Here is a 16,570-nt window from a genome sequence, read left to right on the forward strand (position 1 = left end):
ATCCCCATCATCATCATCATCATCATCATCCCCATCATCATCCACATCATCATCATCCCCATCATCATCATCACAAACACTGGTTTCAAATTTTTGGCACAAGCACAGCAAATCCAAGGGGGAGGGAGCAAGTCAGGAAGTTGATTACAGCGACCCTAGTACATAACTGGTACTCATTTTATCGACCTCGGAAGGATGAAAGGCAAAGTCGACCTTGGCAGAATTTGAACTCAGAATACAAATACAGACAAAATGCAATTAGGTATTTTGACCAACATTCTTTTACTTGACTGCGGCCATGCTGGAGCACTACCTATAGTCGAACAAATCGACCCCCAGGACTTATTCCTTGTAAGCCTGGTACTTATTCTATCGTTCTATTTTGCTGAACTGCTAAGTTACAGGGAAATAAACACACTGACATTGGTTGTCAAGCGATGGTGAATTTTTCACAGGTCCAGCTAGTTATTATTATTATTATTATTTCTATTATTATTATATATGCATGTGTCTATGGGTCTGTGTTTGTCACCTGCCACCATCACTTGATAACTGGTGTTAGTTTATTTACATCCCAGTAACTTAACAGTTTGGCAAAAGGGACTGATAGAATAAACACCACAAGCAGCAAATGACAAAAGCCTCCAAGATGGTGCCCCAGCATGGCCACAATCCAATGACTGAAACAAGTAACAGATAGAAGATAAGAGATAATAAAGTCCTCTGCTTTTTAAGAAAATAGGGTGTGATTTGAGGGAGATTTGGCTGGTATTTCCAGCAGGTCAAGCAACAATATAACAGACCCTTCTTTAGTTTGTCTACAGCAGAGGAAAGAAAACTGCATGGTAGTCTAAAAAGAAGATGGGTAATATGGTTCTACTTGCCTTATTCTGTTGTGGGTCAAGGTTTGGGGGATGCTGGTTCACACATAGAAATTCCGGATCACACTGAAAGACATGAGAAGTTAAGATATTGAATTTGATGCTGTTAGAAGTAAGAGAACTGAGATCAAAAGCATTCCAGACATGGCCACCACATTTGTCACCTGTCTTGAACCCCTATCTTGCTCGGTATATCAATCTGTAAACTGTTCAGAAATGTGCAACCAGAGGAATCGCTTTTGAATGGGCCAAGACTATAGTAGAAGACACTTGCCCAAGGTGCCACGCAGTGGGACTGAACCCTGAACCATGTGGTCGGGAAGCAAGCTTGTTACCACACAGCCACTCTTGCACCTGCACCTATATATGCATATGATGTATATGTATGTATATATAACTTCATAATTTGAAACTGACTTATTGGAAGTCCACCTGAAGATTGTCGATCAAGACAAGAAACAATTGTAGTGGCGGTTTTTTTGACTATTTATTAAAATTTTATGTATTGATTAAGTCTTTCCTTGTTTGTTTTGCAAAATAGTGGTTTTGTCTCTAATAATATTTTATATATATATATATATATATGTGTCCGTTGCCAGCCTCGGCTGGCCCCCGTGCCGGTGACACGTAAAAGCACCATCCGTTCGTGTCCGTTGCCAGCATCGCCTGGCCCCGTGCCGGTGACACGTAAAAGCACCATCCGTTCGTGGCCGTTCGCCAGCTCTGTCTGGCACCTGTGCAGGTGGCACGTAAAAAAACACCCACTCCACTCGCGGAGTGGTTGGCGTTAGGAAGGGCATCCAGCCGTAGAAACACTGCCAGATCTGACTGGCCCTGACGAAGCCTTCCAGCTTCACAGACCCCAGTTGACCCATCCAACCCATGCTAGCATGGAAAGCGGACGCTAAATGATGATGATGATATATGTGTGTGTGTGTGTGTGTGTGTGTGTGTATATGTGTATATACATATATATATACATATATATATATATATATATATATATATTAATCAATTTCATTGATTAATAATTAATTAATTTTACCCTCAAGTGTTGAAATTATATATATATATATATATATATATATATAACGGGAAGGTTTATGAAAATAAACAAAAGACGAAGGCAGGTGGAATACAAACATACAAATGTATTAGTATAACGCTCAGGAATAGAAATAGAACAAGTCTTTTATGTTTCGAGCCTACGCTCTTCTACAGAAAGATACACAGAAAAAAAACAAGGAGAGAAAAAAAATGCATGTAGAAGCTAACGATCTAACATATATATGTGTGTGTGTGTGTGTGCATGTGCGTGTGTGTATATATGTGTGTGTGTGTGTGTATGTGTAATGTGTGTGTGGTGTGAATATCTTACTTGGAAACGGGTGAGGGTTGGCAACAGCAAGGGCTCCCTTCCAACTCATGAACGCATAAATGTTAAAATAATGGTGGTGATACTGTCCCATAAATGCATGCGAAGCACTCGCAAATATTTCATAAGAAATCTGGTGTTACTGACCGCATTTGTGTAAAGAAGTTCTTGCAGAAGTTCCTCTTGGTGAACAGGGTCTGATATGTCGCTGTTGTCTACCTCCAAACTGGACTGGCTGGATAGGGACAAGTTGGACATTACCTGCTAACAGAAAATAACAAGAAGTAGGAGAAGGAGGAAGAGGCAGACGTAGACATTCTCAAGGAAACAGAGAGAACAACATTTCGTATTCAAATTTGGCACCAACAGGTTTAGATGAATGTTTTGTTTTTCTTTGTGTGCCTACACTTCCTATAAATTCTTAAAACCTTTTCTTTTCCTTCAATTCCCCTCACACCTCATCGTTTCCTTTCAGAGCTATGCCGTCGGGAACTTCGGTTCCCGGTAGGGCCGCCCAAGACGGATTGGTCTGACACCAAGTGGTATTAGGGCCACAACCTGGCAGACGGGGCTCTGGTGAAAATCCTCGGAGTGTCTGTTTGTGTCCCCAAAGTCCATCCCCTCCTCACTGTGGTGGGGATGCTGGCAACGGGTAGTGTCAGAGCTATGCCGTCAGGAACTTCGGTTCCTGGTAGGGCCGCCCAAGACGGATTGGTCTGACACCGAGTGGTATTAGGGCCACAACCTGGCAGACGGGGCTCTGGTGAAAATCCTCGGAGTGTCTGTTTGTGTCCCCAAAGTCCATCCCCTCCTCACTGTGGTGGGGACGCTGGCAACGGGTAGTGTCAGAGCTATGCCGTCGAGAACTCCGGTTCCTGGTAGGGCCGCCCAAGGTGGATTGGTTTGACACCGAGTGGTATTAGGGCCACAACCCGGCAGACGGGGCTCTGGTGAAAATTCTCGGAGTGTCTGTTTTGGTAAACGGCAGCTCCTCGGTCGTTCTGTCCCTGTGTCTGCGGACAATCTGTAGCAAACAAGATGTCTCCACATGCGGGATTGTTGAGGACCGCTTGTAAAATCCACAAATTCCCACAAAACTTCTTCCATGATAGAAGCCGACTCAACCCGCCCAAGATGAATGCCACCACAAGTACAAGTAAGTAGTACAATTTTGCCTGCATCTCCTCATTCCATTACTCTTTCTTTCTTCCTTCTCACATTGGTTCCCATACCGTTACTTGTTCACATATAAAGCTCACATAATCCTGTGTTCCTCATCAGTTGCAGCCTATTTATTTTTTAACTTTATCATCAGCATGTAAAGTCCACTCTCCATGTTGGCATGTGTTAGATGGTTCAGCTGGAACTGATAAGCCAGGAAGCTGCACCGGGTTCCAAACTGATTTAGTATGGTTTCTACAGCTGGATGCCCTTCCTAACGCCAACCACTCCAAGAGTGTAATGGGTGCTTTATATGTGCCACCAGTATGGGTACCATTTACATGACACCACCACGAATGCCATTTACATGACACAGGCAACGATTATGGCTATGATTTCACTTGGTTTAACAAGTTTTCTCAGCACAGCGTTGCCAAAGGTCTCAGTCACTTGTTACCTCTGTGAGGTCCAACATTTGAAAGATAAGGCTACCAGCAACAGCCTGACTATGATTTCAACTTAGAGCATGTAAAATTCTGCTGTTTTCTCATTTATTTCTGACCTTTCAATTTTTCCCCTGAAAAATTCACCAACAGTTGATGCCCCCTGACCACTTTTTTATAAACAACTCATATACTTTATTTACATTATTTACATTTGATGGATATTTGTCCTCATCTTGTTTGTTGTTAACCCTCCAGCCTTTATCTGGTATCTTGGGGAAATTTCAAACCTGGGTTCTTATTCCTAAGGTATTTTTCAATGTCATTATTATTGTTACTATTATTATTATTATTATTATCATTTGGCCTCCGTGCCGGTGGCACGTAAAAAGCCCCATCCGATCGTGGCCGTTTGCCAGCCTCGTCTGGCACCTGTGCCGGTGGCACGTAAAAAGCACCCACTACACTCATGGTCACTGTCTGAAATATCAGATTTTCACCTCTCCACAGTATCATTTTTATTACTAATCCTATATCTCCATGTAAGACCATTATCATTCACCGCTTATCTGTGTAAAGTTATATACGGCTATGGTACATCCACATTTACAATTTGCAGATCTTTTCGGTTTGAACGGCAGTTTTTTCTAGCGGTGTCATATGAAATTGTCACCCATAATTATGACCCTAGTATCGATCTATTACATTTCAATTTTAGGGTTAGGGTTAGTTAGGGTTAGGGGCGGGGGGGGGGAAGGGTATCTTTTTTTTTTCTTCAGAAATGTAAATAAACCCAATCTGTTTCTTAAACGAGGGACATATTCATACGGCACAGAATGTTGTTTACCTCAATAGACGTCAGTGATTGGTTGAAATTGCAGAAATTGAAGAAAAACAACAACAAATATCTTACAAACTATGGAATTTTCTCAATAAAGCCAAGAGAAAAAGATGTTTTATAAACACATTCTACCAGTATACGAAGTTTAAAAGTGTTTAGTTACGTGGAAATTATTTTTAAAAACTGCCGTTCAAACCGAAAAGATCCCTGTTTCTTAAACGATGGACATATTCATATGGCACAGAATGTTTTCACCTCAATAAACGTCATTGATTGGTTGAAATTGCAGAAATTGAAGAAAAAAAACAACAAATATCTTACAAACTACAGAATTTTCTCAATAAAGCCAAGAGAAAAAGATGTTTTATAAACACATTCTACCAGTATACGAAGTTTAAAAGTGTTTAGTTACCTAGAAATCATTTTAAAAAACTGCCAGTCAAACCGAAAAGATCAAAATTTGCATCTCCAGTCTGGAACCTCCATCTTGTCCTCAACACCAATCTACAGGAAGCTATCTAGAGACATGCAACCAGACAAATATCCTCAGTCAGTTACCCTATCTTGAACATGGTCCTTCTCTGGGTATTGACACACTAAAACTTCAATATCAAGCAATTGATTTGGTAGAAACCCACAAGATTATCCATTATCTTTCCAACGACATTGGTCACCTTTTTCAATTCAATACGTCTACTACCTATGGACATGCTTATAAAAACAAAAACTGTGTGAAACCCACATAACTTTTGGAAAAATTATTTTACACTCTAGCTCTGATACCCGTAAGAGAACCATCAGAACGTGGCCATTGCCAGCGCCGCCCCAACTGGCCTCCGTGCCAGTGGAATGTAAAAAGCACTATCCGATCGTGGCCGCTGCAAGCCTTGCCTGGCCCCCGTGCCGGTGGCACATAAAAAGCACCATCCAATCGTGGCCTCGTCTGGTACGTAAAAAGCACCCACTACACTCACGGAGTGGTTGGCATTAGGAAGGGCATCCAGCTGTAGAAACACTGCCAGATCAGACTGGGCTTGGTGCAGCCTTCTGGCTTCCCAGACCCCAGTTGAACCATCCAACCCATGATAGCATGGAAAGCGGACACTAAATGATGATGATGATGATTTAGACAAAGCTAAGTGAAACTGTAATCATGGCTAGCACCAGTGACACATAAAAGGCACCCGTGCCTGTGACATGGGAGAAGCATCCATGCTAGTGACACCTAAAAGGCACCCAAAAGGAACTCATACCAGTGACATGTGAGAGGCACCTGTACCAGTGATACACGAAAGGCACTGGTGCCCACTATCAGTAAAAGACACCCTGTACACTCTATGCAGTGGTCGGCATTAGGAAGGGCAGAAACGTTAGCACACCGGGCAAAAGGCTTAGCGGTATTTCGTCTGCCGCTACGTTCTGAGTTCAAATTCCACCGAGGTCGACTTTGCCTTTCATCCTTTCAGGGTCGATTAAATAAGTACCAGTTATGCACTGGAGTCGATGTAATCAACTTAATCTCTTTGTCTGTCCTTGTTTGTCCCCTCTGTGTTTAGCCCCTTGTGGGCAATAAAGACATAATTAGGAAGGGCATCCAGCTGTAGAAATCAACCCAAAACAGACAACTGCAACCTGGTGCAGCCCTCCAGCTTACCATCACCAGTCAAACCATCTGACCCCATGCCAGCATGGGAAACAGATGCAAAATAATGATGATGAATTATGAATGATGAATAATGAATAATGAATAATAATAATAATGAATAATGAATAATAATGAATGATGAATAATGAATTATGATGATGAATAATGAATTGTGATGATGAATAAACTTCTCTAATCAGTTGCTGTCAAAACACTGCCACCTTCAAAATTCCATGTTTTCCGAAATTTGATAACACTGCTCCGGACATGTTTCTACATTCTTTCCTCTGTATGTGTCTTTTACTGTTCAATTTCAACGAGATGTATTTATTAATCACCCGTCAAGATATATCTGCACCACTGGATGCTCCTGTAAGAGTTCTTGAGTGTCCCACCCAAGAGGAATCGATGCTAGATGTGTCAAAACAATTGTTGTGATTAACAATAAATTCTTGTATATCCCAACTTCTGTCTTTCGTTTGCTATTAATATATATATATTATATATATATATATAATATAATATTAATTAGAGACAAAACCACTATTATGCAAATCAAACAAAGAAAGACTTAATCCAATATTTCTTTGTTTGATTTGCATAATAGTGGTTTTGTCTCTAATTAATATTATATTATATTTTACTATAAAATTGGATTCAATCCTAAATCTGATTTTTCCCTGTAAATTTGGATTTATTCCCTAATATTTATTATTATTTATATATATATATATTATATATATATATATATATAAATAAGTTCAGTAAAATTTGGATTCTGTTGAATATGGTACTTAAGTTAAAGGCACCAGAATTTGGTATGGTAATATCCATATAATTCAAAATGGGGTGATTACCTCTGGATATCCTTGTTGCTTATTTTGATTATATATATATATATATATATATATATATATATATATATATATATATATATATATATATAAATTTATAAATATAAATTAATAATTTTAAATTTTTAACTTTAAATATAAATAATTTAAATTTTGAATTTTATATTTTATATATTTTGTATTTTATATAATTTTATTTCTATGTTTTGGTTTATGTTTTACACTGTTTGATTTGACTAATAGTGGTTTTATCTCTAATTTAATTTATATATATATATATACACACATATATATACACATACACACACACACATATATGTATGTATGTATGTACGTATGTATATATGTATGTATCTATACACACACATACACACACACAAGAGAGAGGAAGATAGTATTAATGATGTATTCCTTACAATGGCACCATGGTCAGGTCCAAGCACCAGGTCCATAATCCTCTCTTCGGAGTTCTCTGGATCACTGTTGAAGTTCTGTTCTGCAAGAATCTCCTGGAACAGACTACCACAGGAACTGCTTCTGGAAAAGCAAAGGGAGAGTCAGGTAGACATGAAGAAGGTCAAGAAATCAAGGTAAAAGGGGTCACCGAAAATTTCAGTAGATATTGCAAGAGAGGGAAGAGATGGGTTGCAATCTACCTCAAGAGAGTAAGAGAGAGAGGTATTTGTGTGTGTGTGTATATATATATCTTTATATATATATACAAAATAAGAAAATGGAGGAATAGATTTCTTTCAATCATCAACTTCCAGATAATACCAATCCATATAATTTATTAACTAATTAATTAAATTAAATAGGAACATCCAAATCCAACAGAATAAAATAATATACATCAATAAGTAATTATTTTTATGGTATTATCTTACTTATTGATGTATATTGTTTTATTCTGTTGGATTTGGATGTTCCTATTTAATTACTTAATAAACTATATGAATTGGTATAGGCAGCGAGCTGGTAGAAACGTTAGCGCGCCGGGCGAAATTCATAGCAGTATTCCATCTGTCGCTATGTTCTGAGTTCAAATTCCACCGAGGTCGACTTTGCCTTTCATCCTTTTGGGGTCGATAAATTAAGTACCAGTTACGCACTGGGGTCGATGTAATCGACTTAATACCTTTGTCTGTCCTTGTTTGTTCACTCTATGTTTAGCCCCTTGTGGGTAGTAAAGAAATATATATGAATTGGTATTATCTGTAAGTCGATGATTGAAATGAATCTGTTCCTCCATTTTCTTATTTTGTATTATGAGTTTGAGGTGAAACATTTTACCTTCGCCCATATAATACAATAAATGAATTAATTGCATTGCAATTATAAGCATTTATGTATTTGCCTTTCTGGGTACTTCACTGGCAGTATATTGGATAACTGATATCCCATAGTAGGTTACACTCATAACCCCTATCTCACTTTGTACTTTTATATATATATATATATATATATATATATATATATAAATCATCATCATCATCATCGTTTAATGTCCGTTTTCCGCGCTAGCACGGGTTGGACAGTTCGACTGGGGTCTGGGAAGCCAGGGGCTGCACCAGGCTCCAGTCTGATCTGGCAGTGTTTCTACAGCTGGATGTCCTTTCTAACACCAACCACTCCGCGAGTGTAGTGGGTGCTTTTTACGTGCCACCGGCACAGGTGCCAGGGGAGTCTGGCATCGGCCACGATCGGTTGGTGCTTTTAACGTGCCACCGGCACGGAAGCCAGCCAAGGCGGCGCTGGCATCGGCCACATTCGGATGGTGCTTTTTATGTGCCACCGGCACAGAAGCCAGTCGAGGCATATATATGCTGAAATGAATTGATAGGGCCACATATAACATCCTAAAGTACATCTCATTTTTTCCTCTGGTGAAATTATCCTCAAGTCACATAAATGCAAATTTAATGTACACATTTGTAATTAAATTATTGAGTGTTAATTAAAATGGCTGTAGAAGTGAAGATGACTAATTTGTTAATCTCTCTATATATATAAAGCTGAAGCTGTCTGTGTGTGGCAGGTTTGGTAGCCTTCAACTAACACTATCTCCTCCGAGACCCTGCGGTGCAAGTTGACCAAAATTGAGAGTATGATAGAAGAAGGCTTGCTCTTCCTTCCGTAGAAGAAAAAATTCAAATCGGACCATGTTAACACCAAAAAGGTGCTTTTTTTCTATGAAAATCCCTATTTTTTACGATTTTTTTTACTGCTGTGTTGCTATTTTTCGGTGTATTTCAACCAGACAAATGTTCACTTAAAGAGAATAAAAAGCTACAAAATGCATTCAAAAATTCCAATTCTAAAGGGTCGAAACAAACCCGAGCAACGCCGGGCAACACTGCTAGTAATAAATAATTGTTAACTTCCTTATCTCCATTTTCTTTTCTTCTTTTAACTGTATATATAAATATAGATAGTTTTGGTGAAGCATTGTGAGGTATAACTTTAAAGAAGCTTGCTGTATATATATATATATATATATATACACACATATAGTATAAAGTAAGATAGGTGGTTATGGATGTAACCCACTATGGGATATCATTTATCCAATATACTGTTAGTACAGTACCCAAATTCTTAATACATAAATGTTTTTAATTGCAATGCAATTAAGTCATTTATTGTATTAAACGGGTGAAGGTAAAGAAATATTTTTGCAGTAAATTAATAATACAAATAAGAAAATGGAGAAACAAATTTGGTTTGTTCATCAACTTAAGGATATTATAATGTTGGAATATATACAGGGGTTGGACAAAATAATGGAAACACCTTAAAATTTCAAGCAAATTTATTTTAATATGAAGTAGGACCGCCTTTGGTAGTAATTACGGTTTGAATTCTATGAGGTATGGACTCAAACAAAGTTTGAATTGTTTCCAAAGGAATTTTTCTCCATTCTTCATCTAAAACAGTTTCCAGTTCTTGTAGTGATGATGGTGGAGGATATTATTAGGTTAAAAATAACTTCCTTAAATTATTAATTTTGTAGAGTATTAAACCATTTTTTTTTTTTGCTTATAAGATAAGTTACCATTGGGAAGCAAGCTTCTTATTTCTTTACTACCCACAAGGGGCTAAACATAGAGGGGACAAACAAGGACAGACAAAGGGATTAAATCAAGTACATCGACCCCCAGTGCATAACTGGTACTTAATTTATCAACCCCGAAAGGATGAAAGGCAAAGTTGACCTCAGCAGAATTTGAACTCAGAACGTAACGGCAGACGAAATACCTATTTCTTTACTACCCATAAGGGGCTAAACACAGAGGGAACAAACAAGGACAGACAAAGGGATTAAATCAAGTACATCGACCCCCAGTGCGTAACTGGTACTTAATTTATCAACCCTGAAAGGATGAAAGGAAAAGTCGACCTCGGCGGAATTTGAACTCAGAACATAGCGGCAGATGAAATACCTATTTCTTTACTACCCACAAGGGGCTAAACACAGTGAGGACAAACAAGGACAGACAAATGGATTAAGTCGATTATATCAACCCCAGTGCGTAACTGGTACTTATTTAATTGATCCCGAAAGGATGAAAGGCAAAGTCGACCTCGGCGGAATTTCAACTCAGAATGTAACGGCAGACGAAATACCTATTTCTTTACTGCCCACAAGGGGCTAAACACAGAGAGGACAAACAAGGACAGACAATTAAGTCGATTATATCGACCCCAGTGCATAACTGGTACTTATTTAATTGACCCCGAAGGATGAAAGGCAAAGTCGACCTCGGCGGAATTTGAACTCCGAACGTAGCGGCAGACGAAATACTGGTAAGCATTTCGCCTGGCAGGCTAAGGTTTCTGCCAGCTCACCGCCTTAAAGCTTCTTACCACACAGCCACTCCTGTGCCTATGCTGACAATTCAGCCAACCCACCACCTTAGCCAAGCAAAATATTAACAGCATGAACTTCACTGATCCTCCAAAATAAAATTAAGCAAAAACAAGCAAAGAGAGAGAGAAAGGGAGAGAGACACACAGACAGAATGGTTCTGTAAAATGAAATTTAGTCTCAGTTTGCAAACTTACCTCGAGAGGTTCAATTTGCTGTTGAGGACTTGTCGTCTCTGGTTTCTCGAGGGCTCATGAGCCAACGACCGGATCATGGTCTTACGAAGCTTCTGCCCTTTATCCAGCAAGATGGAAATTATGTCTGGGTAACCGGGGTCTGCAGCAAGATGGTCTTCCAGGATTGATGTCCCTTTAGGAGAAGGTGATAGTGATGAGGTGGGTGTGCGTTAAGGGTAATTATTTTTTAGGGCAAGAAGGAAGCACAGGGTAGATAAGGAGGGGGTATATGGGGGTAAAAGGAAAAGATAATCGTAGTTAGACATAAGAACAGAGGAGTATGGTAAATGGGTATGTTTGTCTTTAGTACAGAGGTGAGTGGGAGGAGTAGTTATTGGCATCCCCTACAGCCTCATTATGAACACAATCCTCATCATCGCTATCGTGAAAATCACAATAATCATTAGTCACCAACATTACAATCATCACCAAATAGTCATCGGCAGCGGTGTATCTTCATTGTCACATCACGCTCATCCCCACCAAACAACATTGGTGGACTATGAGGAACAAAATGAGATAGACAACTGAGCCCTAGAGCACCTTCATCTTTAACCCTTTCATTACCGTATTTATTTTGAGATGTTCTGTGTTTTTCAATTAATTTAAATATAACAAAGAATTTAGTAAAATAACTTAGTTATTAAGCGAGTGCTAGGAACATAAATTGTGACTAAGGTTTGGTGGAAGATTTGAATTCAAAACTTATGGAAACAAGACATTTGTACTACAGAGCCAGGGGCAGTTTGAGCTGAGTTGGTATCAAAAGGGTTAAAAATATCATGGTGACTTGAACCCTTTTGTTACCATATTTCTGTTGAGATGCTCTGTGTTTCTTTCAATTAATTTAAAATATAATAAAGAATTTAGTAAAATAACTTGGATATCATTAAACTAGTGTTAGGACCATAAATTGTGACTAAGGTTTGGTGGAAGATTTTAATTCAAAACTTATGGAAACAAGACATTTGTACTACAGAGCCAGAGGGTTAAGCCGAATCCATCTCTATACTCATTACTAACCTCACCTTGCACTTCTGAGCATGGCTTGTGTGACTTTCATGTCCATCGCCTCCAAGCTTCCTCAGAGATAACCAGATCATAGAGCAGGAAACGCTGTCAAAGGCCTTCTCGAGGTCAACAAATGCCAGGTGTAAGAGCTTATTCCTAGTGAGATACTTTTCCTCACAAGAAAGTTAGTATCAGTAGTACTTCTTCCTGATACAAAACCAAACAGCATTACCCCTATGCTAATTCTCTTCCCCATCAAATGAGTTATAACTTTTTCTGTTAACTTCATAACCAGGTCCTGCAGCTTAATATCTTAACCCTTTCATTACAGTATTTCTGTTGAGATGCTCTGTGTTTCTTTCAATTAATTTTAAATATAACAAAGAATTTAGTAAAATAACTTAGTTATCATTAAGCTAGTTTTAGGAACATAAATTGTGACTAAGGTTTGGTGGAAGATTTTAATTCAAAACTTATGAAAACAAGACATTTGTACTCAGAGCTAGAGGTGGTTTCAACAGGGTTGGTAATAAAAGGGTTGTTAATTAAGGGGTTGTTTCTTCTCTCTAGCATATCATTTTTACATTTCTAGCTGCTGACAAAAGTGCTGCTACACCAGTCATTGGGTATGACACCTTCCTGTACAACCTGATTATTATGCAGGTGATGAGCCTCACACTTGGAGTTTGCATCATCACCAGTCTTGAATCCCTGTCTGGCTCAGTATATCAATCTCCTGTAAACTGTTCCGAAACAGGCGACCAAATGAATACTCACCAACAAACAAATATCATACTCTGAAGTAAACGTCTTGCTTCTCTGGGCATGGATACATTAACCCTTTCGTTACCAACCTGGTTGAAACCGGCTCTGGCTCTGAGTACAAATGTCTTGTTTTCCTAAGTTTTGAATTAAAATCTTCCACCAAAACTTAGTCACAATTTATGTTCCTAACACTAGCTTAATGATAACTAAGTTATTTTACTAAATTCTTTGTTCTATTTAAAATTAATTGAAAGAAACACAGAGCATCTCAGCAGAAATATTGTAACAAAAGGGTTAAAGTCACCATGATATTTTTAACCCTTTTGATACCAACCCGGCAGAAACCGCCTCTGGCTCTGAGTACAAATGTCTTGTTTTCATAAGTTCTGAATTAAAATCTTTCACCAAACCTTAGTCACAATTTATGTTCCTAACACTGGCTTAATGATAACCAAGTTATTTTACTAAATTCTTTGTTATATTTAAAATTAATTGAAAGAAACACAGAACATCTCAAAATAAATACAGTAACAAAAGGGTTAAGCTCCAACGTCTAACAACTGACTTGGTAGATACCCACAAGCTTATCCACCATCTTTCCAACAACAACCTTGGGGATCTTTTTGAGGTCCATATGTCTAACACTGAAGGGCATACTTACAAAATGAATTAAAAAAGCCAACACGGCACCCATGGCTTTCGGAAACATTCTTTCATGCTCAGAGTTGCTGCAGCAGGGAATAAACAACCAGCATCAGTTGTTAAGACACTACATCATCATCATCATCGTTTAACGTCTGTTTTCCCGACTAGCATGGGTTGGACGGTTCAACTGGGGTCTGGGAAGCCAGGAGGCTGTACCAGGCTCCAGTCTGATCTGGCAGTGTTTCTACAGCTGGATGCCCTTCCTAATGCCAACCACTTTACAGACTATATACATATACATACACATATATATATATATATATCATCATCATCATCATTTAGCGTCTGCTTTCCATGCTAGCATGAGTTGGACGGTTCAACTGGGGTCTGGGAAGCCAGGAGGCTGCACCAGGCTCCAGCCTCATCTGGCAGTGTTTCTACAGCTTGATGCCCTTCCTAATGCCAACCACTTTACAGACTATATACATATACATGCACATATATATATATATATATCATCATCATCATCATTTAGCGTCTGCTTTCCATGCTAGCATGGGTTGGACGGTTCAACTGGGGTCTGGGAAGCCAGGAGGCTGCACCAGGCTCCAGCCTCATCTGGCAGTATTTCTACAGCTGGATGCCCTTCATAACGTCAACGACTCCGAGAGTGTAGTGGGTGCTTTTTACGTGCCACCGGCACAGGTGCCAGGGGAGGCTGGCAAGGGCCACAATTGGTTGATGCTTTTTATGTGCCACCATCACCCAGCAGTACACCTGATGCCAACATCCCCAATGTTTTTCTTTTTTAAAGACTCATTCGCTGTTCACTCCCACAACATTATTCTGTGAACTGTTCATGCACTTTTGGCTATTTGTTTTTTCTGATGAGTTGTAGTACACTGAGCACTGTATACAATAAGTTCATCATTATTATTATACACCACTCATGCCAGTGGCACATAAAAGCACCCACTACACTCTCGGAGTGGTTGGCGTTAGGACGGGCATCCAGCTGTAGAAACTCTGCCAGATCAGATTGGAGCCTGGTGCAGCCAACTGGTTCGCCAGTCCTCAGTCAAATCGTCCAACCTATGCTAGCATGGAAAGTGGACATTAAACGATGATGATGATGATGAGGAGGATGATGATATATATATATATATATATATATAGCAGCAAAATTAAGGAACGGCCATAATAGGCCGTTCAACCCACTAGAAATAGCAGCCAAGGCTTCAACCGCAAAAAAGTATTAATTCCGTAAACCAGGAGAAAATTTAAAAAAACATTTACCCTGTTATACTTTATACAATGCATCGTTTCATCTATTTTTTAATGGTAAATCAGCCTGATTAATTTTGCTGTTGAATTTATTAATAGTCTCTGACTATTTCCTTTTTCCCACTAGACCGCTGGTGGCAAATAATTTCTGAATTTTTGCTACCCTATATTGATTAAATATATATATATATATATATATAATATATATATATATATATATATATATATAATATATATATAATATTTTATATATATATATATATATATACCGCCTGACTGGCTCTTGTGCCGGTGGCACATAAAAGCACTCACTAACCTCTCGGAGTGGTTGGCGTTAGGAAGGGCATCCAGCTGTAGAAACTCTGCCAGATCAGACTGGAGATTAGTGCAGCCAACTGGTTCGCCAGTCCTCAGTTAAATCGTCCAACCCTTGCGAGCATGGAAAGCGGACATTAAACGATGATGATGATGATGACGATGATGACCACTGTTTCCTGATGGACCAAGTTCCTTCCTTTTCAATCCAATTGAATTGGGGCTAAACAAGAAGAAATAGCAGTCCCCCTCACATTGTATGATTCCCTCCCTGCTATGCAATGACAATCTCACAACAAAACACTCTCTCAGTTATATTTACCAGGCTGTTGTGCCAGGTGGGGAGATGAAGTGGATTTTGTCTTCAGAATCGGGAAGTTTTGGGTGTGTACAACATCGCCAGCAGTGGTAATGGAAACGGTGGTACCGCATTCTTGGTACTGGGATCTAGGGGCAGCATCAATGCCCCTGGGCTGTAGGTCAAGGCCAGCTGTTACTTGAGATGTTGGAGGGTACTTCCTGTTGATGCTGAACATTGAAGAACTCTGAAGATAGATGAAGAAGAGGTAACGTGTCAGTGTGTGTGTGTGTGTGTGATTTCGACAACATATGTAAGTTTTATTGATGTGAAAAAGAATGGGTGCTGTTGTTTAACCTTCAATGTGCTGATGTGGTGAATCAGACAACAAATGTTTCCAAAGTATTGGGTTGTCCGGAAAGTTCATGCCGATTTTTAAAGGAAAGAAAAAGGTCAATAAATACTTGCCATTACATTTTTAATCAACCAAATATGAACCATTTTGTTGCACAATGCATCTCCATCTTTCCTTTAACTTAAAATACCCTCTTCTCCACTATTGCTCAAAAACCGGTGTTGGTTTGTTTATGTCACCATAACTGAGCAGTTTGGCAATAAACAGATGAATAGAATAAGTGCCAGATTTGAGAAAAAGTGTAAAGTACTGGTGATGATTTGTTCAATTAAAAGAACACTCCAGCATGGCCATCGTTTAATAACTGAAACAAGTAAAATATTGGTGTGTCCGGAAAGTTCGTGCCGATTTTTAAAGAAAAGAAAAAAGGTCAATAAATACTTGCCATTACATTTTTAATCAACCAAATATGAACCATTTTGTTGCACAATGCGTCTCCATCTTTCCTTTAACTTGAAAATACCCTCTTCCCAGAATTGAGGTGGTTTCATGGCAAAGAATTCATCAAGGTATCTTTTTACGTCATCCAGAGA

General features: G+C 38.9%; 1 protein-coding gene across 1 annotated transcript in view; it reads right to left on the reverse strand.

Annotated features, from left to right (window-relative positions):
• The window catches only part of LOC115226010 (C2 domain-containing protein 3-like), a 163,433-nt gene that overhangs the window by 124,123 nt on the left and 22,740 nt on the right, over nucleotides 1-16,570 (reverse strand). Inside the window, exons 7-11 of the mRNA XM_036514798.1 lie at nucleotides 15,647-15,869; nucleotides 11,266-11,437; nucleotides 7,617-7,737; nucleotides 2,404-2,517; nucleotides 885-947 (exon numbers count right to left, since the gene is read on the reverse strand). Of these exons, the coding sequence (XP_036370691.1) occupies nucleotides 885-947; nucleotides 2,404-2,517; nucleotides 7,617-7,737; nucleotides 11,266-11,437; nucleotides 15,647-15,869 (693 nt within the window). The remainder of the gene's footprint in view (nucleotides 1-884; nucleotides 948-2,403; nucleotides 2,518-7,616; nucleotides 7,738-11,265; nucleotides 11,438-15,646; nucleotides 15,870-16,570) is intronic.

The sequence above is a fragment of the Octopus sinensis genome, linkage group LG29 (genome assembly GCF_006345805.1).
Source record: "Octopus sinensis linkage group LG29, ASM634580v1, whole genome shotgun sequence".
Taxonomy (NCBI): Eukaryota; Metazoa; Mollusca; class Cephalopoda; order Octopoda; family Octopodidae; genus Octopus; species Octopus sinensis.